The following is a 22,525-nucleotide window of genomic DNA, read 5'->3' as shown; positions in this document are numbered from 1 at the left end:
AGGATAACCAGTGAGAGATGTGATTCTGTACGGTCTAGCAGGGCACACTGCAGAGCAGGTAACCTGCCAGGCTCCTGGGCAAGGTCTGCTCCCCCCTAATCCTTAGACATCCATGACACACATCTCACTACTGATCATAAAGTTCTTTGGCATGTTACCTAAGTCAGTTTGTGACCCTGAATGGAGAACAGTCTGCACCTTCAGGTGTGGTCGGCAAACAAACAGTCTCTCTGGACAGAAAATGGGGGCTCTAGGAAGAGGCTAGTCCCGCCCTCGGGTCAGCTTCACTCCAGGTCTCCAGGGAAACGGCTTCAGCCAACAGTGTTCCTTAGTCCTCACAACAAGCCCTTACTCCTGTTTCCAGGGAAACCCAGCCCTCAGCGTCCTGGTTGCCGCAGCAACACTCATGGGCTTGTTTGGTGTGTGGTCTCCACAATCAAGGTGGGGCAGTTGGGCACCCAGGAGCAAGTGAATTCAGCAGGGCAGAACCAGCATAGTGAGTGGCCCCAGGTATCGCACACGGGTGTCGGGAGGCACAAGGAGACGTGCTGAGGAGTCCAGGCACTGCTTCTCTGAGGGGCTGTGCTCTAGCCCAGGATGAGCTCCACCTCCAGCAACCCTGAAGACGGGGACACCACTGAGCAGTCTCAGCTGGGGCTGGCCACCGTGATCCAGGTCAGTGAAGTGGCTGCCCTTGGTGACCCCTGGAGAGCAGGTCTTGAGAGCACTTTTCCATAGGACGATGCAGGGAAGGCTGCTGCACCTCCCAGGGGCATGCGCAGCACGTGCTCATAGTGAATATGAGCATGTAAGTGCAGACCTTCAGACTGGTGCAGCAGCTCAGAAGGCCAGCTCCCTGGAGCCCTGGGCTTGCAGACTGCATACCAAGGTGGGGAGAATAGGGGCTCCTCTGTTCTGGTAGCCAGGTAGGGGAGCAGTTGGAGCTGAGCTGGGAGGGAGAGTTCAATTTGAGGGGACCCCCAATGCCCACTCTGTAAGCTGCAGAAGTTTCTTTTCTATCATCATGGAACTTGCTTGCAGAACAGCACTGATGGAATCATCCATCCCCACATCCCCGTCCTCCTCGCCACCTCCCATTCCTCAAAGCTCATCTACTTGCCGGTCCTGCTGTCCCTCATCCTAAGCCTCCACATCCTGCTTGCCCTTCACCGTCATCATCCAACCACACCAGCCAGGCAGTGCCCATCCCCTGGGGATCGCAGTGTGCTGCAGATGGTCCTGCTGACTCAGAGCACTCATTAATCCAGCTCTCAGCCCCTCAAAGCCATGCTGCAGGGGGTTGACGTGGTCCTAGGTAAACAGTGCATCAGATCCCCTGGAAGGAGTAGCTGCACAGAAGGTGACAAGTGACTAAATAACACGGTAGCACCTTTGCACACATAGGCATACACATCTGCCCACATAGGACAGACCATGACACAGACAGAGTATTACAGCCAGTTGGGGTGGAGGAGACGGCTCAGTGGGTAATGGCCGTTGCCATCAAGTCTGATGACCTGAGTCTGATCCCTGGGAGTCACATGGTAAAGAGGTCCAAATGCCAAAATTTGTTCTCTGACCTCCCCACATACCATATCGCAGGCACACACACACACACACACACACACACACACACAAATCCTGCACACAAATAAATAAGTGTAATTAAGAAATAGGTTAGCTGGTGCAACAAGACAAGAGATTGGAACCACTCTGCAAGCTCTGCCTGATGGGGTCGCGGGCTGAGTTCTGAGAACAAGACTGATGGTGGGTTCAGAAGGAGTGGTCAGCACACCACAGCTCACAAACTACTCCCAGCCCAGCACATCTGAGCATCACATCACCCTGTAAGGACCTGGTCGGCTCCTTTGAGGCTTCAGGGTAGAAGTGAGTGGCCATGTGTTTGCCAGGGTACTTGAGGGAGAAACCCAGAGTGATGCGAACAGCTCTGGGCACAGGTGATGGGGGCTTCTGCCTGCACCTAATCCCATTGTCCCTGGGAAGCTGTCACCTAAGAGTCATACAGAGCCTGGTGAGACTGTTCTGTCTGCCGGGCCACACCTGCTATTTGCACAGCTGTGATTGAGATCTCTGTGCAATTACATCAGGTGAGCATGCAGCAGGAAGGCGCCATGAGATACCCAGATAGGCATATCAGACTAGTGACAGGACTCTAGGGACCTCCAGCTCCTCTGGCTACATACAGGAAACTGTGGGACCCAGAGAAGGCCTGAGGTTGAGTCGGGGAAGCCCCCTATATGACCAGGAACATGGTTTTTGATCTCAGCCTGCTTCTTGAGATGGGAAGAGCTCCTCAGCATCCCTCTTCCTCCGGTCAGAGTCCCCTTTCCCTTGCCTCATCTGCACACCCTACCTTAATAACCTCTGCACAGTGTCCTAGAGCCCTAGCCCCCCAGGCCTTTTGAGAGCTAGAACTGGAGACAAGGACCAGGCTTGGGAGCCCTGAGCTAGATCCTGAGGGGCAGGACCCACTGACTTGGTGAGTTCAAAGACCCCTAAAATTACATGTGCACCAGGAGACGGAGCTTCCTGCGTCCTCTCAGACCCAGGTGATGCGAGTGGTGTGGGAAGAGTCCCCACTCTTGACTTGGTTGCTTTAACAGCATAGAACTTTTTGAACTGTTTCTTTTGGGTTAAGTTCTAGTTTTCTGGGAACTTGTCCATTATAAATTTTCATATTTGTTGGCAAAAGCTGTTGCTATGGTTTGGGTGTGGTTTGAATGTACCCCCAAAGGGTTCACGAGCTGGAAGTCTAGGGGGTGACGGTAATGAAGAGTGGAAAGTGTTTAGGTCACAGGGCACTGGCCCCAGAAGGGATTGGTGGCTTCTTTCTGGCCCCCATTTCCTTCCAGGATGAGTTGTTTAAAAAAAAAAAAAAGACAGCAAATCCGGCTCCTGCACTCTCTGGCTCCTTCCTCCCATACACCACATACCCTTTTCTTTCACACATACGTCCACCACAACGGCTTCTGCCATGTTGGGCGATAGCCAGGCACCTCACCAGCACCCGTCAGAGGCCCTGTCTCCAGCTCCATGAGCTAAATAACCCCCATTTCTATCTATACAAGGGCCAGGCTCACCGTGGCAGCAAGACATGAACCAGGGTAGTGGCTCATAAGCTTCTGAATTTTTAGTATCATGGGACCTGAAGCAGACAGAGCAGCCACCTCTTCTTCCCAAAGGGTCTGAAAAAGAGGTCTCCAGAACTTAAGACATGCTTCTTAAGTACAAGAAAGTGTTGGACTAACCAGGGTGAGGGGGTCTCCCTGAGAATCACCTGCTTCTTCTTCTCCTTGACCCTAGTCTTAGTTGGGGTTCCTATTGCTGTAATAAAACACCATGATCAAAAGCAACCTGGGAAGGAAAGAGTTCATCTTATAGCTGTAATCCACCATTCAGGGAAGTCAGGGCAGGAACCTGGAGGCAGGAACTGAAGCAGAGGCCATGGGGGAAGAAGGCTCCTTAATGGTTTGCTCAGCCTGATTTCTTATATATTGAAGGACCACCTGTCCAGGGGTGGTACTGTCCTCAATGCACTTGGCCCTCACACATCAATCATTAATCCAGACAACACCCCCACAAGACCTGCATATAGGCCAGTCTTATAAAGGCATTTGTCACTATACAGGTCCCAAATAATTTCATCTTCCCGAATTGTCATTCTCCTTAAACACCAGCTCTCCCAGCTCCCTGTCTCTGTATCTTTGAATCTCACATGGATGGAACTGTCTGTCAACTTATTTCACTTAGCATAGTGTCTTCTCAAGGTCCTCCCAGCTGAGCATGGCTGAGGACAATCTCTCCTGTGGATGGACCATGCATTGCTCACCAAGTCATTCCTTCATGCACCACTAAGAGCATCACTGGGATACAGGCTCAAACGCCTGGGTCTCTGGTTTCATTTTTGTAGGGTCTGTTCTAGAAGAATTGAGGGATCCAGCGCTAATTCCACATGAACCCGCCTTATTTTTCAGCGACTCCACTATTTTTCATTCCCACACTCTTTTGCGAATGCATGTGTCTAAAGCAAGACGTTGGCTTTAGGGACTGTTCTCACCCATCACTCATTCAACTGCTGACCACAGCCGATTCATCAATGCTCTGGACCCACCTGTTGTAATACCTGTAAAGCTAGGGCCTAGCCTTACAGGAGGAAACAGGTCAGACACCATCGTAGGCTGCCCTTTGCCCTCTGACTGGCTAGCTAAACCCAAGGTTTCCCCAAAACAGCTGCTAACACTCAGGCATCACCTGACGCTGACTTAAAGGGCTCCTTCGGGGAAATTCACAACTTGATGCCGGGGAGAGCTGAAGCACCCTGTTGGGGTACACGCTGGCCCCAGCCCTACAGCCACACCAAGCCCCTCACTGGGGCATTCGTGGGTACTTCCTGTATAAACACTACTGATTACATCCCTGAGGACTGAAGTACTAGATCACCAGCTGTCTTGGGAGTGGGCAGAAAGATCCAGAGCTCTCATCCTGCCTTTGCCATTCCAGAGTTCCCCAGGGACCCAGCCATTCCCCCTCACACTCCCCTTTCAAAGTCACTTTTCACTTCTAAGATCAAGGGTGTGAGGTCCCAGGAGAGTGGGCCCCTCAAGGACAGGAGCCAATGATGGCCCAAATGTGGCCTGGCCACGGTGCTAACCACATGCCAGCTAGGGAAGGACACACCAATTAGCTCTGTTCCCAGGGCCACATGCTCAGACACCAGTACCTCTGCACTGACCAGATGGTCTACTCAGACTTCTCTTACCATGTTGCAGAGACAGGCCCTGCCCTCCTCGGTAGAACATCCCAAGCCTTGACAATGGCACTCAAGTTTTCTGCTGTGTCTATCCCGCCTCCCCTCTCTCTGATTCCTCCTGTCTCCTCACTCCTCGCCCCTTGTTCTTTATCCTGGGCCTTTGCATGCTCTGCAGGCCTGCTGTCTTCCCCAGGACGCCTGTGAGGGTGTCTGGACATAGGAGCAGACAAGACAGACAGCATCTCCATCCTGCTGAGCATTCCATGCTGTGAGTCATTTTGTAGGTAGTGACTCATCCTTTTGGCCATTCCAACACAGCTCCCAATTACTTGTGCTGGGAACCTGTCTGAGCCTGTTTAGATGGCAGGCGTTGTGATAGGGGTGGAAGGATACATTGTCCCCTTCATCCTCAGCCCCTGCGCCAACATCTAGTCCCCTCGTGACTTTAGACATGTCTGCTCCAGGGGCAATGCCCATACCCCAGCTTGACAGGTACAGTCAGAGGTGGGAGTGAGGGGTGTCAATCAAAACAGAACTAATGTCAGCCTGTGGGACACAGGAGTAGGCATTACAGGTACCAAGTCCAGCAGTACCGACCAAACCCTCTGCAGGAGAACAGTGTTCTGCGCCTACAGTTGGGCCTGCTCTTGACCAGGCCAGTTCACTGATGGGGGTGCAGGAGGGTCCACGGACATCCAACCAGGTGCACACAAGGCAGAGGATTATTCAGAGACCTGACTATCCAGAAAACTAGCCCCACAGGTATCTGGGGACCCAGGGTCGAGTCTCGGTCCTAACATAGACCCTGTCAGCAGTGCTAAGCTTGCCCAGCCCAGGCTTCCCCAGAGGGAGAAGGGCAGAATTTCCAAGTCGAGGTAACTGATTTAAAAACGTCTGCTCCTGGACAGTGGACAGCGCTAAGGAACTACAAACAATCTAACCTTCCTCAACTCACACACTATCATAGCTTCTTCTACTGTCCATCATGGTGGAGCCCCCGAGTTCCAGCAGCTGGGTAGGCCCTGAAGCCCTTCTGCAGTACTGGATGGGGCCACACGGGGGCACTGTTGGAGCTCAGCATGCAGACATTAGCAGCAAGCCTAGCTACCCCTGCACTGCACTGTGATAGATACAGGATAGCTCTCCAGGCTCCAGGACTCTGTCACCCAGCCATGTTCTGCCTGCTGCCTAGGTTAGGGCCTGAGATAGCATCCCACTGGGCTTGTCTGCTGAATGCCCTCTCCCTCGGAGACTTGGGGGGAGGGGCCCTGTCCTGCTTGCTACTGAGTTCTTTATTTAAAAGATATGGGTGAGTTCTGCCTTTCTCCACACCTGAAGCGGCCAAGGTCCTTTTAAAACCCATTCTGCTCTCTCCTGGGGTACCAGCGCCTAGACTGTCCCCCTGTTTGTGGCCATAGTCGTGAGCAAGAGGCTGTGAATTAGCTTGTGTGCATTGCCCTTTCTGCTTATTGACCCCCTTTGTCTCTATGTCACACCAGCCCTGCCACAGAAGACCCTGCCGGTCTTCAGGGAGTGGGCCAGTGCTGCTGGCACTGTAAGAGGCCTCAGGGAGTCCACCAAGGGGAACTTACGGGTAGTGGGAGCTTCCCACTCGTGCCTTTGCAGTCCCTGCTTGGTTCTGGTTCAGATGGGAGAGTGGAAGTCAGACCTCTTACACCCCTGGAGGGTTTAATGGGTTTTGTTTGTGTGTTTTGCTTTGTCTTGTTTTTTTATCCTTTACCTGCATCCCAGAAGGTGCCAGGCTACCCACTGGGACCGACCACTTGGGGTGCCTGTCCCTGTGTGCTCTATTCTGCCTCCACTGTTTGAAGCAACAGTTGAGAGACCACCCAAACCCTGCTCAAGAAACCCCCTGCAGTGAGCACACTTTGACTCCTCCTCCTGCCCAACCTAGACAGCAGCCCAGGATCCCTGAGAGCTGAAAGAGGCCATGCTCCTCTGAGTCTGGGCTCCCCACTGATCCTTAGCAGTGGGTTGTGCTTGGATGTCGCCTGGATTCCCCTTCAGGGTGATCACCATCCCAAATCTGGAAGGGTCATGGCTGTGGGGCAGGAGCCTCGGAGGACAGAACAGGGCCCTGGTCTGGAGCCCATCCTTGTGATAGGCTCTTTTCCCGGATATGAACCTACACCGAGGGCTGGAGCCCTGCCCCTGACCTCATCCCCCCCACCATCTACAACAACTGCTGTCTCCCCACAATGTTTGAGTCAAGTTCAAGAATGGGGGAGGATGCATACCCCACCCCCAAAACTCCCCATTCCAGTCTGTCTCTAGGCAAGGGCAAAAGTGCAGTCTGGGGTTCCTAGGCCCAAGAGGATGGGGAGGCCAGTTTACAAGGAAGACCTGAGCAGTTTGCATTCCCAGGAGCCCAGGGGATGGTGGGCAGTGTTGGGGCTGTTATCAGGGGTGTAGGCAGTTGGTGCTCAGTCTCCCTCCTTTTTAGACCTGAACCCCAGCCTTCACTCAACAGCCCCTGGGGCCCTGGAACCCAGAATGGCCTGAATTTCATCTCCATCACTTCACAGACGGTGGTGTGATATATCCGTGGTCACCTTTCATTTGATGGCACAGCGGGGACCCCTCCTCAGTTCTCTTAGAAGGAAGTCCTGCTCTGACTCAGAGAGTGAGGTAAAGAGGCCAGTCCCCTAGATGGGACTCCTCCACACAACCACAGAAGAATAGGAGACAATGGCGTTTGTCCCCACTGTCTCAAACAAACCCACGTGGGGCTAGATCTAGATGACCAACAGGGGCAGTGGCCTCCCTGGGGTCTTTGTTGAGCTGGGGAACGCACTGAGAGCAACAGGAAGGAGCAAACGTGGACCAGCTCATCTGAATCTGATGTCTTTTAGGAAAGTGACCATGGAAGTCCCTTTTGCCAAACCTTGGCGTCCTTCCCACAGTCCGAGGATCCCCCCAAGAGGCTATCCAGGTCCCGCTAGAACCTTCCCCAGAACCAGGCTGGATAGGAAAGATCCTGGCCCTGGAGATGGTTACCCACCCAGGCTGGGGGGCGGGGGGGGGGGGGAGACGCTGGTGGCAACATGGACAAAGTCTGTGGGGCACACGCTGGAAACTCCCCTAGCCCCACTCCTCACCATGGGCCAGACTTGGGATGGAGAAGGAGGCGGTCCCGGGTAAGATCCCACGAGATCCAAGCCCGGGTCAGCACAGACCTCCATGCACGATGTAGCAGAGCCCCGCGCCCCTCCCCCCGAGCCGTTTGTGTGGAGGCGGGGCGGCCCCGCTTGCAATCCTCCCGCGCGAGCTAGGGACCAGAGGCGGGAGGGAAGGGCGGGCTGCCAGGGACGCGCCCCTCCCGTTCCCCCTCCGCACCCCTCCTGCTCTGGCTGGGCGTCGACCCATCGCAGGCACCCGGCCACAGCTGGAACCTATTACGCCCCCAGCGCCTCTCGGGACGTCCCGGCTAATAAGTGACCCTCTGTAAACGTTAGGAATGAGTCAAGTTTGTGCTGCACCGCTGCTTTCCCGTTAGCGGGTGGCGCCGTTGATGCTCCGGGGAGAGGAGGGAGGGGAGGCAGGGTCCTTCCGGCCTGGAGGGAACCTCTAAATGGAGCCAGCATCACGTCTTTAATCTGGGGGCCTGGGGTGCTGTTTGCTACCCCCACTAGGCCTTGGGTTTCTCCTGTGCAAAACAGGGCAGCCATGGCTGGGCGCTTCCAACTCCTAGAAAAGCAGGCGAGGCCTTGGTGGTCTTGGGAAGATGTAGCAAGTTCTGTTCCTCACCAGTGGAGCTGCTGCACCCAAGAAAATTTGTTTACCACCCACTCAGAGCAAGACTGGGAGGTCCTCTGGAGGAAAGCAAAGTAGAGGCACCTTCCAAGACCACCTAGGGGAGTAAGTGCAAAACCTTGAGAAAGTAAGCCTTTGCCCAGCCTGAAGGGGCAGACTAGCCAGGCCCTGAACTCACTCATCTGCAGCATTTGACCTTTGCAGGATTCCTGGGGGACCAGGACAGGCCCTGTCCAGGGCCCTGGAGAATCTGGATATTGGGGTGACTCCAATCTGACTAACCTAAGAGAGGAGTCAACTGGGCAGTAGCACATGCCTTTAATCCCAGCACTCAGGAGGCAGAGGCAGGCAGATCTCTGCAGTCAAGGCCAACTTGGCCTACAGAGGGAATTCCAGGATATCTAGGGCTATGCAGAGAAACCCTGTCTCAGAAAGAAGAGGGGGGCAGTCATTATATTTAGGAGGACTAGGTGAAAGTCCTGGTTTATCTCCACGGAGGTGGTCAGGATTCAGAGTAGAAAGAGGCCTGGCTACAGTCAAGAGGAAGTATGAATAAGGAAGGTGGGCCACGTGGAGAAGCAGGACCTCCCCACGAACACAGGCCTGAGAGTCAGAACAAGCAGGGCTCCAGATAAAAAAGGTTGTCAGTGGGGGCTAAAAAATGGAAGTCAGGAGACTTCTTAGTGACACCTGAAGGAGCTCTAGGTGGGAAAGGGGTCTGGGGCGTCCCACTGTGGCTGCTGCCCTGGAAAGCTCTGGGAGTGGGGCCCCCGGCATCCATCACCAGTCGTTAGCCCAATGCTTCTAATTCAAACATCCTTCATGCACGGGGCAGGTGGGCCACTGTAGGTTCTTAATCCTCATCATATTATCTGCCCGTCCTGTATCTGGAAGGTTCCAGCTGACACTCAACAAGTCTGCCCACAGACCATTGTTTTCCCAAAACTGTACCTCCCCCCTTCAAGAAAATGTTGCTAAGAATCTGAGCGCCCAAAGACCATGTCTAGGTAGACAAGAAGTTGTTCCCGTGGTATTGATGACCTTGAGTTTTAGGGCCTGAATTTCCAAAGCCAGAGGCCCACGGCACTAAGTCTTAGGACCAAGAGGCTTATGGCTCCAAGCCTTCAGTCAGAAGTTTATTGCTTTGTGTGCTTGAGACCAAGGTCCATTGCTCTTGGCTCAGACTACCTGCCGGTGTCCTCCGTTCTAGGTACCCCAACTTGCCTCTAGAACCCTGGCAGCTCTCCCAAATTCTTCTGGGGCTTGCAGTCTACCAAGTCTAGGCTCCACCCTCGTGCTCTTCACTGAGTTCTAGCTTTCTCGTTAGCTTTCTTTTTTTTTTTTTTTAAAGATTTATTTATTTATTATATACACAATATTCTGCCTGCATATATCCCTGTGGGACAGAAGAGGGCGCCAGATCTCATTACAGATGGATATGAGCCACCATGTGATTGCTGGGAATTGAACTCAGGACCTCTGGAAGAACACCCAGTGCTCTTAACCTCTGAGCCATCTCACCGGCGCCTCTCATTAGCTTTCTTAACTTCTGGGTTTCTGCCCTCAGTTACTGTCTTGAACACTTCAGCTGCCATGCCCAGCGTTAGAGTGGCTCATAGTTCCAGGTGTCAGGCTTCTTAGCTCCTCGTACCCTCCAATGCAGCCGCTTCTACTTTGCTAAGACTTAGAAGCTTGAGGTCTTGTCTCTAATTCATTCAGCCAGCCCAGCCCATGTTGCTCATGCTAAAGACCACAATGTGGACAAAGAAACCATTCCGGAACAAGCTTTTTATTGACTCTGATGTTGCAACACCAGAGGGTTGGAGACAGGAGACTGCTCTAACTCGAGAAGAGTGACCGGCAAGATGCTTAGATAGCTGGGAAAGAGCGCCACACGCTTGCGGTCAGTCAACCCCAAGTCTCATATTTTCTACTGAGTGACTAGAGAAAGTGCCCGCCCTTTAGTCTGCGTCGGCCCAGGACTTAGCCCAATCTGCTTAGCGCTAGAAAAAGGCTTAGAGGTGAGCTGCGCTGACCTAAGCTAGGAATCCTCTCAAATGGCCATTTTCTTGATCACCTCATTTCTGCCAAAGCACGGTATGCGACTGGCACAATGCCAGCCCACAAGTGGGGAGACTTAAGGCATGTGGCTTGAGTGACCAGCCACGCCCCACTTTGCTGTCCCCAGGAGTCTTTGCTACATGGAAGTGACCGTGTGGTGTCACTTGTTGGCCCCAGTGAGCTTGCGCGAGGGGCCTGCAAGTCGCTCAGGGCCTGCACGAACCAGAGTTCTGGGTGTTTTTCAGAAGCTGGAAGACACCATCCTGAGCCCCATGGCCAGCAGGGAGGACCGGGCACTGACTGTCCGTGGAGAAAGCCAGCGGGCCTTACCCACCCCCGTGCCAGCCCGTATCCGAGAGATCGTGTCAAGCAGCCTGGAAGAGCCACTCTCAGGTGAGGGCGCTGAAGCTGCTCAGGTACCCGTGGGACCTCAGAGCCGCACACGGAGTCTGGCCTTAGGGAGCCACACCGTTAGGACTGTCTGTGGCCCTTGCTGCCCATCCCAGACTCTCCTAGCCCCATTTTTCCCAAATGGGAAATGATCTCCCCATTGGGTCCCCAGGAGTCACGCAGATAGCTACGAGGCTGTTATCAATGCTATATGGAGGTAATCTCTGTGTTGTGACACCGTTATGTCATTGTGTCCTGATTTTATCCATCTTCATTTTTTTTTCTGCCAGAGTGAAAATCCTAAAGGTTGACATTTCAGTTTAAGTTGAGCTCAGACATCCTGAACTTTGTCTTTGCCCTCCATCCAGTCCCATGCACATCTTACCATCACCTTGCAGGAACAGGCTCCAAGGACTCCATCCCTGCATGGAAGTCAAATAGGAGTCAGGCTCCCTGACCTCCAGTTGATCTCACGGCTCCCTTCTGCTGGGGTCTTGATGACCCCTTTGTGTCTAATCTTCTGATGGCCCCGAGTACTGTTGGGAAAGAACAGAGAAACACCACTGCATATTTGGAAAAGCAATCTTTCTGGTAGCAGGGTCCTGCTACCCCAAAGCAGCGTTTCCACTACTGCTCAGGACCCAGACATGATGGGTGGTACCCAGTGTCCCCCACACATGCTTTGATGGGTAGGGACTTGGCCTGGCCATGCACGAGTCTGAGAAGGTTAAAGATGTTTACCAAAGGCAATAAGGGTAGGAAGGGTGCTTAGTAACAGGAGAGGAAGTGAAGTTCCTCATGGAAGCCCTCTCCTGTTGTTACAGACCTAGCAGTAGGATGTTTGAGGAGGGCCCTGGCCTGATCTTAATGCTGTGCTCACCACAGGGCTGCGGGAGCTGCCAGCTACTACAACCCATACACAGGAGGACAGCGAGCTCCTGCAAGAGGAGCTGGCCCGGTTGGAGGACCTGTTGGCTCAGGCAGATGCTGAGCGGGAGGAACTGGTTAGCAGGTGTCACACGGTCAGCCAGAGGGTGAGTGTGCAGCTGGTACCTGCAGGCCAGTGCTCCCCATCGAGCCCTTGTTAGGGACCACCTCCCAGGACTGGTGATTATAGTGGTGGGTCCGTCAGTTAGTCTCAGGACCTGGGCAACAGATGGAGACCAGACGTAAGCAGGTGAAGCCGATGTTCCCTTCAGACGTATGTCTGCTCCAGGAGCCCTATGGCGTGACCCGGTCAATGATGACCCGCTGGTCCCAGGGCTTTGTCAATCATAATCACAGAGCCAGCTCTGAACAGAAGAGAGAGCCAGGAAGGGCTGGCCTCAGACCCCAGGCAGAGCCTGTGGGCAAACACTTCTGCTCCAGCCCCTAGGCCTTTCTCATGCACCTACTTACCTCCAGGTCTCAGAATGGGAGAAGTGAGGGGTGACCTCTGAGGTAAAGGCTTCAGCCAGAGGTTTGGAGGGATGCCTGTGGGCTAGGGGATGCTTTTTCTATGAAGATAAAGAAACTCGGGCAGAAAAGCAAAGGCGTTGTCCAGGCCAGAGCCCTTTGCACACGTTATCCTCTCCGAGTCATGAGAGCTTCAGAAGCAGAACTGAAGGATAGGTAAGGGAGAAGAGTGGGGGCTCTGACTCTCTAGGATCGACCACCAGGCCATCTATGAACCTAGCCTGAGCTCTGTGTGGCAGGCCAGATGAGGAAACTAAGGCTCAGCACTGGCCAGTGTTCCCTAAAACTATGGTTCTTGTGCCTGCCTTGGGGGGGGGGGTGCTTAGCAGATATATTTTACATAATATATTTACATTATGATTCACAAGAGTAACAAAATTACAGTCATAAAATATCGACAAACTAGTTTGTAGTTGGGGGGTCACCACAACATGAGGAGCTGTATTCAAAGGTCGCAGCATTAGGAAGGCTGAGAACCACCACCCTGATATCTCACAACCATGCCCAGGCCCAGTCCCGCCCTGGATCTGCTCGTCCTATGGCATGTAACTGTGACAAATCAGAGGCTTGCCATGCTTGGCCTTGCCTTGGCCATGCCTCCGAGTACAACCACATTAGCCCTAAGGTGCCCACCTGCCGCTGGGTGCCAGTTCTCGGATGTCCTTTCCACCAAATGTGGAAAATGCTGTTTTCTTTAGCTCCATCCCTAGAATCCCTCTAAGAAAGACCGCGAGTTCCTTCTTATCACGGTCTGGCTCAGGAGCTCCGTGAGGCTACTCTTCCTGTGAGCCTCTGCCCTGGTGCATTCTGGGGGTAGGGATCTTCCTAGCACAGGGCGGGGGATGTTGGGAAGGGACTTCAGGGAATAGAAGCTGCAGATGTCCTTCCAAAGAGGAGTAAACTAATAAGCTATGAGTCAGAGCTCAGCTCAGAGCCAGCTAGATGGGGGTGCCAGGAGACCCTGCCCCACACTACTCCCCAGCACATGGGGGCAACTGGGCGAGGGGTGTCCAGTGTGTCCTCCCCTGATGGCAATACAATGCCTGATCCCAACTGTCACACTGCTGGTGGCTGAGAAACAGGTCTTTGGCCATCGGCCAGTCCTGTGTTCCATCACCGTGCCCTGCTGCTCTTTGTATTTTCCTCCCAGAACTTCCTGGACTCCGTGACTTCCTAGGCTCTGGGTTCAGATCCCCACTGTAGTAATGGCCGTGTGACTCTGAGCGGTAGGCCTTGGGTGTGCCTTCCCGACGCCCGCATTGTTCCCAGCCTACTTTTCTAACCCCTTGGGATAATGCTCTGTATTGGGAGCAAGGGGACTTGGCTTCGTGTGAGTTAGTTCCCACCTCCTAAGAATGGGGGTTGAGAGTGGAGGTACAACTTGGGAAATAGGTCAGGTTAGAGGGCCCAGATTCATGTCCCATGCAGGCATGGCAGAGCCTGCTTTTCAGCTGTCCCTGCTCCCAGCCACCAAGGGTGAAGTGTCTCCGGGGACCTCCGGAGCCCTGCCCCCTGCTGGTCCCTCCACTTTCACTGTATTCCCAAGCCTAATAGTACCCAAGCATCATCCACTCAACCAGTATGCTTCCCTTCCCCCTCCTCTGTGGGCCACAGGCACTGGACAGAGAAGCAGGGTATGAACAGGCCCCTGGGAGGCCCTGTCTCCTGCCTCTGCCCAGAGTGAGCTTTATGTCAAAGATGCCCTACCTGGATGACTAGAGAGAGGTGGACCAGGTGGGCTCACACTCCTTCCTAGCTGCAGGCCCGCCTGGATACTACTGAGGCCCGGCTTCGGAAGTCAGAGCTGGAGCATAGCATGGACTTGGAGGAGGCCCTTAGCCGGCTGGAGGCCTCACAGCAGAGGTGAGACCCAATGGACAGGCTATCCGGGTTGCAGGAGTGCGGCCATCATTCCAGAGGGGGCAGACCTCACTCTGCCTCACAGTTACTGGCCAACCCATCAAAGTTATTCTGAGTTAACTTTCACTGTGAAAAGTGGTGCAGGGGAAGGACCCTTGGAAAGAGGGGTCATCATCAAGCAGAGCTGGGTACCATGCTGCTCTCCCTTGCTTTCCACCGGAGACCATCCCCATATCCTCACATAGAGCTTCTCATCCTTCAGGGCCAGGGAGAGCGAGAAGGGAGAGAAAGGGCAGTCTGTAGAGTGGGCAGCAGGTTCCCTGCCCTTGCCTTCCCTGTGACACAGGCCAGGGCACAGACAGTACAGAGCTGAGAGCCCTCTCATCACTGCTGGGTGAGTGAGATGCCTCCTAGTCTCTTTAATAGTGATTATCTTTACCCCTGAATACAGGGAGCAAAGACATCAGAGGCTTGAAGACTTAATATCCCAGGGTTCTTTTTTTATTATTTATTTATTTATTTATTTATTTATTTATTTATTTATTTATTTATTATGGATACATTCTGTCTGTGTGCCTGCAGGCCAGAAGAGGGCACCAGACCCCATTACAGATGGTTGTGAGCCATCATGTGGTTGCTGGGAATTGAACTCAGGACCTTTGGAAGAGCAGGCAATGCTCTTAACCTCTGAGCCATCTCTCCAGCCCCCCAGGGTTCTGAGAGACCATCTACAAGTGACAGCTGGCATCAGAGATGGCCTTGTTGTCCTCTGCCCACACTCCTCAGTATATATTCCCACCCTCTAGACACGGGAGCATCCATGTCAGACCAGAGCAACTGAGGGGGAATCTGCTCACTCCTCCCCACCCACTGCAGGAATGGGTTTGGGCTCATGGGCAGCCCCACAAGGCACAGCCATTGCCAAGGGCTCCCTGACCCCATTCCCTGAGTGTGATGCCAGGACGCTTGGCCATCATTGTTGGTGGGTTACCACAGTCAACCATGAGCCATTGGCATACACAATCCTGGGTGCCCTTCTCTAGCTCCCCTTACCACGCCAACCACAACTGCAGAACTCTTGGCTCCAAGCCTCTCTGATGTCAACAGGCCCTTTTGTTCAGACTTGGCAAGAATGCACCACACCCCAGTCCCAGAAACAGCCCTTAGAGCCCCACTTGAGCTGATCTTGCCATCACCAACATCCTGTGGTTGGCTTATCCTCCAGGAATCTGGCGGAGGGAGAAAATGCTGAAGAGCATTTTGAAAACCCATGTTGAGGGGGAAGAAGAGCCCCGGGGGAGCCTGATGGCTGAAAAGCTGACAGGATGGCTAGCATCTCCCATAGGTGCCCAGCTCCTGCCAGCCTGCCCCTCCAATGCTCCCTTTGTATCTCCCATACCTTATAAATTTCTTACAGGGAAAGGAGTGGCTAGGGGTAAGGGAGAACTTGGGAGAACAGGAGTCTCGGGAAGGAAAGATGATGCTGAGCTGGCCCTGGGGAGAGTTCTTCTGATGCTGGCTTCATGTGGGGCTCCTTGCAGGTGGTCAGTGCCACTTGGGAGCACAAGCAGGGGCATGCACCTGAGCAAGCGCGGGAGCCTCAGGGCATCGGTTAGACCCCTGGTTTAGACCCCTGGGCTCCGTGTGCCTCCTTAGGAAGTCACCACACATGAAGCTGTGGGTTTTGTCCATCTAGGAGCGTGGGCCTCTCCCAAGTAAACACCCTCCTGCGGGGACAGCTGGAGCACATGCAGAAGGCCAATGACACATTGGCAAAGGAGCTGGCCAGAACAACACACAGCTTGCTCCGCCTGCAGGGCAAGCTGGAGCTGCGGGAGGTATGTCGCTGGTCCCCAGAGCCTGTCCCTGTTTCTGCCTAATTTGGTGCCTGCAGCCAACGGTGGTAGGTGGGCAGCAAGGAGCAGGCAGGAGTCCTTTTATAGCCCTGCTCCAGAGGAGTATGGATGCACATCCAAATGTTCTGCACACACCAGTGGTAGGATTTCCCTTCTGAAGTCACTTGAAGAGTAGACGCTCTCCATATGAAAGCAGGAGCTGAGGGAGATCCCTGGGCCTGGGTCCACATACATCCCTTCAAACAAATCCACGTCAGAGAGGCTACCACTGCCCTGCCCTCCGAGGTCAGGAAAGGCAGCCATAGAGGTCCCTTGCCTCCTGTCTCACACATGTCATTCCTGGCAGCAACTACAGTTGACACACCTGTCGTCACCACTTCTGCAGGAGACAGGAGGATATCCGTGACAGCTAAGGTGTGAGAAAGAGGCACCAGAGAGCTGGGTCTGTCATCCCAGGAGGCTTGGAAATAGGCTTGCTAAGGCAGATAACAGCCATTGCCCTGCCCACATTATGTATCTGGGTGTGGTTCACACCACCCACCTGAGTGGCTTCCACCAAACAATGCTATACAAGCAGTGTCCACAGTCACCTTGACTTTGCTCCTTATGGGTCAGATTCTTCCTCTCAGGCCTGTGAAGGGCTCTGCCTTTGGACCCTTTGCTGCTGCCAACAAGGCTGTGGCCTCCCCTGACCCTAACTCGACATGAGACTGTTGGTCTCCTTGCTCGGGCGACTTCTCCCACCTCGTTTTGGCTTTGGCAGGCTGCAGCTTTCTATGACACACCCCAGTGTGGGTTCTTCCTGTTTATTCTGCTTAAGGCTTATCCAGCCTGTGTCCTTTCTCATAGCCGGAAAGGACCGTTAACCCTTTCAGTATTACCTATGCCTACCTCCCCCTCCTCTCATGCCAACAAGGGGTCCGTGTCAATCTTACACCATCTCCAGTGCTCAGAATCATTCTGAGTTACTTTGCCTCTTTTACCCTGAGCCAGGCTAATTTCTTCAGACCCACGTTCTCGCTCATCACTGTCCTTTCTAACTTTCAATCACCTTGGACTCTGCCTCCGTGACTTAAAGTCCAAACAGCAGACTTTTCATCTTTAGGCGAATAGATTGAGTCTTATGTAAACATCCCCTTCCCTGGCTGGTGTGGATCCCACGCAGCTATGTTGTGCTTGTTGTCCGATGTTCCACCACCTGCCCTCGCCCGAGTCTGAGCCCATTGTTTCTGCTGACCTCAGCATTGTCTCCTTATGTCACTGGTGATCTTTGATTCTCTAACAGGGTGCTGGTTATTTTCCTTGGAACTTCCTGAAAATTCTTTGAAACTGGGATGAATGCAGGATTTTTCCAGAAAGGATTTTTAACTGCTTTTGATGGGGGCCTAGAGGCTCCAATAGTCTTCCAGCCACACTGCAATGGGCTTTTGGCTTCTGCATTTGTAAAAATCTGCATTGTGTGTGTGCATTTAGGCTACATGATGTTTCGCCATGGTTCTAGGCACAAAGAAGAGCTGTTTCTTTTGTTTATTTGCTCTAAGACAGGCAGCTTCTCTGCAAGACAGTGTGTGTGTGTGTGTGTGTGTGTGTGTGTGTGTGTGTGTGTAAGCCTGTGTGTATGGTATGTGTAAGACTTGTATATGTGAAGATATAAGTGTATTGTGTATATGTGCATATGTGGGCGTGTGGTATGTGTGCACATGGGAGCTCATTGTGGTGAATGACATCTGGGTGTGTAAGGACATGTGACATATGAATGTTTGAGTTTCTGAGAGCTGTATGAGTACAGTGTGTTGCAGTGTGGTGTATGTTTGTGTGCATGTGACATGGAACAGGATGCAAGTGTGAGTGTGTGCTTGTGGCACGTCAGAGGTCTTGTTCTCTGGTCTACTCAGCTTTAATGTGTTGAGTGCAGCTTTGGATGTCCACGTTTGAGAAGACCCCCCCTTTGCTCAGCTCCCCAGAGTACAGAAACCGATGCTGAAGTTGCTCCTTTTAGAAAGAAGTTACATGGTGCCGGGTTCCTCGCCTGCACCTGGCTATGCACCATGTCCTGGCTGCACGCGCTCACTGTGCTAGCCCACTCAGCCTTGTCAAGAAGAGGAAAGGTCTAGAATTTCATGCTCCCATGAGACAGGAGCCAGTCCGTCTCATCTCTGGGATGTGACAGAGCACAATCAAGTGTTCCTTGCTGGGTCCCAAGGTGTACAGAAGCGTGGTCCTGGGATCAGGACCCACAGAGGGCTCAGACACAGGGTCTGCTGAAGAGTCGGGAATGGCTTCACACAGGAAGAGGCGTGGCTTTTAGACAGGCATAGGGAGAGTGACCATCTGAAAATCATGCTGAAGGGTCCTAGGTGGAGCTAAATCATGCAGGGACCTGCAAGGAGCTATAACGGAGCAATTGATACAGAGAACCCTGTGGGTCCCAGAGGTCAGCATACAGGACACAGTGAGATATGATGACAGGAAGGTAGCATATAGACCCCAAGAGCCTTCTAATCCCCACTGTTTGCTAAAGGCTGTGGGCACATGTTATGATGGGCATGTATTTCACCATCACCAGCTGCCTCCTCCTCCTGCCTGGCTTCTCTGCTAACTCCTCGGCTTCTGGCTGCACTAGAGTTCTATTGGGTGTTCTTGCCCAGTTTCTTAGCCCCTGCAGGGCATGGGTCCTGCACATCTTGTAGAACCCCCTAGCATTAGACCATGGCACTAAGGGGACAGGGGAGCAGCTCCTCCCTCAGAGGGCAGCAACAGTTCCTGGGGGAGTCTTTCCGTTCTGGGGAGACCTGGTTCTCAGTAGCCCTGCCATGCCCTCTACTGTGGGACAATACTCCCTGCTGCCATGGTAGGACCTGGAAACAGTCCTCTCTTGGAGGACATGGCAGTGTCTCCCATGTGGCGTTGGGAAGCCCGTGGGATGGATATGAGGCTTGGACACCTAATAGGTGACCCAGGTTCCCCTTGCAGCCCATGGTAGGGTGGTAGGAGAGGGAAGGAACGTGGTCTAGTAAGCACAACCTCTTATTATTATCAGACCCAAAGGTTGGGCCTGAGACAGCCTCGGGACATCCTCCCCCTGTGGAGACAAGCCAAAGCTCTGAAGACACACCTGGCTGAGCTCCGGGCATCCACTGAGAGGTAAGCAGAAGTGCCCACCCCGTGGTGCCTGAGTGGTAGGACGCAGCTCCTCCCGGGCTGCAATGGTGCTGGTTCTGGCTGCCCCGTGGGAAGGCGGACAGCTGGGGAGGAGAGAGGGAGGAGGAGAGAAGGGGAAATGAGAGCAGGGGATTGGCACAGGTGCGGGAGGGCGGACACTGGCTTTCACAGGGTTTCAGGGATCCATCTAGGCCTTTCTGGACACCTCTTGGGGATCCTAGGCATGCCCAGTTATCCTCAATGTACACAGGAGGAAATAAAGGCCCAGAAGCCAGTGTCTTACTCAAAGTTGTCATTTCTGGTCAGGCTCATCCCTGCTCACTCCTCTTTGGCTCTGTCCTCACCATTCTATGACATAGAAGACAATTCATAGCATACAGTAGGACTTCTCATAGAAATGGTCATTGTTCATATGACCTGCCTCTCCCTCTGAGATCTGGCTTGCAACATCCTGGGTCCTAAACTCCCAGCAGCATCATGAGGCTCAGTCAAGGTACAACTCTTATATTCCAGGGGTCTCGCTGACGTTCAGGCAGACATGGCCCAGACGGCCCAGCGCTTGCACGTGGCCTGCCTGAGCCTCGACTCCCACCTGCAGCTGACAGCCAGCAGCATGACCCGTGACCTGGAGCAGCGGTTGAGGGAGCAGGCCAGGGAAATGCTACAGATGCAGGGCCACTGGGCGGCTGAGAAGGTGGCGCTACAAGCCAGGTGGGCCCTGGGCTCTGGCTGGTTAGTGCAGGGATGCCCACAAGGACTTAAGATGAAGTGGAGAGAATGGTTGCAGTTTTTCCGGGTGATGGCACGGGGCTTCAGATCTGAGTCGGAGTGAAAGCATGAGCCATGACAGCTGAGCTTCAAGATAGCAAGAGTTATCAGAGTTCTATAGCAGAGAAAGCATCAAGTTAGGACATGGACTGAGGTATAGCCTTAGCACTGTGTGGACTCCGTACCATCAGGAGGAGTCCTGATGGGCCCACAGCACCCTCAGGGCCCCTCATCATAACCCCATCTCTCTCCAGACTTTCAGAGCAGACCCTGTTGGTAGAGAAGCTCTCTAAGCAGAAGGAAGAAGGAGAGAGATCCATCTTGACACTCAAGGCGGACATCCAGAGACTGGTTTGTGGGGGTGGGAGATTGGGGTGCTTTGCCATGGGGGCATGTCTGCTCGGCTCAGGGCTCTCTGTCCACAGAAATCCCAGCGCAGTGGGGGCCAAGTGGTGGTAGATGAACTGACGGATGAAATTGAAGCCCTGCACCATGTCCTGGCCAGCATCAAGGAGGTATGGTCTTGCCTGATGTTCTTCCTGGATTCAGAAGCCTCTGGGAGCATTGATTTTAGTTGATCCTCATCCAGAAGGTACTGTTTAATGGTGGCCCTGTGCTCTCTCCTCTCCCGTCACTCTCTGTATGACCTGAAGGTGGCCCAGTCAGATGCAATGTGTCCAGAGCTGACCTGGAGCAGCAGCAGTGAGGTCAGGGTGGTGCAGGGCCGACTGAGAAGCCCCCCTCGTTCTGTGTCACCCCACCGGCATATGTCCCCAACACTGAGCGGTTCTCCAGTCGGCCTGGATTCTGCACTTCAGGCTGTGCGAGCCGCCATTGAGAGGCGGCAGCAAAGGGAGCAGGTATGCGACCACGGTCCACAGGGTCACCAGAGCCACAAATCTTGACCTTTATGGAACTTTTCACAACCTGCCCTGGTGCGGGGGGTGGGGGTGGGGTTGGTGGCCATCGAGCCTGCCCCTGAGCTCCAAAGCCTGGGAAGGGGCTTCAGGGGTCGGGAGGCCTTTCTGAGAGAATTGAGGAGCTCTAGATGGCTGTTGGTGCTCATTATGGGTTCTTTTACTCCGGCAGGAGCTGCGTCTGAGGCTGGAGTCCTCCCAGGAGGAGGCAGCCAGGCTGCAGGAGCAGCTGTCTGGGTACCGGCAGGAGCTGCGGGCCTCTCAGAGACTTCTGCAGGACAGGGCACAGGAGCATGAGGATCTCCTGGGCCAGCTGGAGGCCCAAAGGCAGGAGGCACAGCACTGCCAGTCGTCTATCCATCTCCTGGAAAGGTGATGGGAGCGGCAGGGTGGGATGGGGCAGTACTGTGAGCTCTCACAGGAGGAGCGAGAAAACGCCATATCTCCAGGAAAGACCTTCTGGTGATCAGGCTACCCCTCACTCTGCACCCCCTTTGCCTGGATTGAGTAGCTCCTCTCCCTCTTCTGTGACCCCTATACTGTAGCTGATCTGGCTTTCCCTTCCCTGAACATCAAAAGCACCGTTTGCACATGCCCTAAGCTCTCTGCAGGCCCAGGCCCATATCCCATCCCCAGAAGCTCTGGCCTCATGCAGTCTTTGCTCTCCTACTACCCCTGCCCCAGACTCCCCTCTAGATGACCTTTCTCTACCGGTGACCCTTTACCATGGCCAAAAGAACCCCACTCTCCACATACCCTATGCTTCCATGGCTCCATTGCAGCCACGATAGAGTTCTAGATACTCTCTACACAGGACTCTTAGACCTGGGGCTGGAAAGAACCAGGGCCATGGAGTGTACAGGGAATCTCTGGGATTTGTTGGATGCAAGCTGAGTAAGCTGAGTAAGAACCAGGTGTTAGCCGTGAGTCTGGAAACCTTCCTGAAAGAGATGTACAATGCCCCAGGGAGCAGGGACAACTATGCCCCCTTTACCACGGTTTGGGGACAGACCACACATCCTTCACAGCTCTTCCAAGCAGACTACACTAGGCGTAGTGACACACAAAAAGAGTATGAATCAGTCTGTCCTGGAGGGACACAGAGCAGGAGGGCACAAGGGTGGGCAGATCAGGGCAGCCTTACCCAGGGGCTGAAATCCAAAGGCAGCAGTAATAAGCTCACAGAGGGCAGGGAGGCCTTCCCAGAGGGAAGGCAGTACTATGTGGGCAGTCTATAGGGAGACTTCGGTGAGCCCGTTGGGCAGGCAGGGCCATGTCACAGAGGGAGGTCTATCCACATCTCCAAAAGCAGAGACCACAAGAGGCCACGTGGGATGGGGTGACTGTGGGGTGCTGGAGCAGGGCAGAAGCGGCAGGGGGCATGCTGGGAGGATATCAGCTGGACACAATGGGCCCGTGCAGTGTCAGATCCAAATGACCTTCAGGAAATGGGATCTGATATTCAGAGGACAGGGTAAGAGAAGTGTGGCGAAGCACCCAGAGTTCCATGG

General features: G+C 53.7%; 1 protein-coding gene across 1 annotated transcript in view; it reads left to right on the top strand.

The window, feature by feature from the left end:
- The first annotated feature begins 597 nt into the window (after nucleotides 1-597).
- The window catches only part of Crocc2 (ciliary rootlet coiled-coil, rootletin family member 2), a 61,055-nt gene continuing 39,127 nt past the window's right edge, over nucleotides 598-22,525 (top strand). The window contains exons 1-11 of the mRNA XM_057762817.1: nucleotides 598-675; nucleotides 10,852-10,999; nucleotides 11,882-12,030; nucleotides 14,208-14,314; nucleotides 16,008-16,149; nucleotides 19,208-19,311; nucleotides 19,843-20,040; nucleotides 20,352-20,448; nucleotides 20,523-20,612; nucleotides 20,751-20,957; nucleotides 21,187-21,386. Of these exons, the coding sequence (XP_057618800.1) occupies nucleotides 598-675; nucleotides 10,852-10,999; nucleotides 11,882-12,030; nucleotides 14,208-14,314; nucleotides 16,008-16,149; nucleotides 19,208-19,311; nucleotides 19,843-20,040; nucleotides 20,352-20,448; nucleotides 20,523-20,612; nucleotides 20,751-20,957; nucleotides 21,187-21,386 (1,520 nt within the window). The remainder of the gene's footprint in view (nucleotides 676-10,851; nucleotides 11,000-11,881; nucleotides 12,031-14,207; nucleotides 14,315-16,007; nucleotides 16,150-19,207; nucleotides 19,312-19,842; nucleotides 20,041-20,351; nucleotides 20,449-20,522; nucleotides 20,613-20,750; nucleotides 20,958-21,186; nucleotides 21,387-22,525) is intronic.

This window comes from Chionomys nivalis, chromosome 2 (genome assembly GCF_950005125.1).
Source record: "Chionomys nivalis chromosome 2, mChiNiv1.1, whole genome shotgun sequence".
In the NCBI taxonomy this organism is placed as follows: domain Eukaryota; kingdom Metazoa; phylum Chordata; class Mammalia; order Rodentia; family Cricetidae; genus Chionomys; species Chionomys nivalis.
This window is presented reverse-complemented; position numbering and strand designations above follow the sequence as displayed.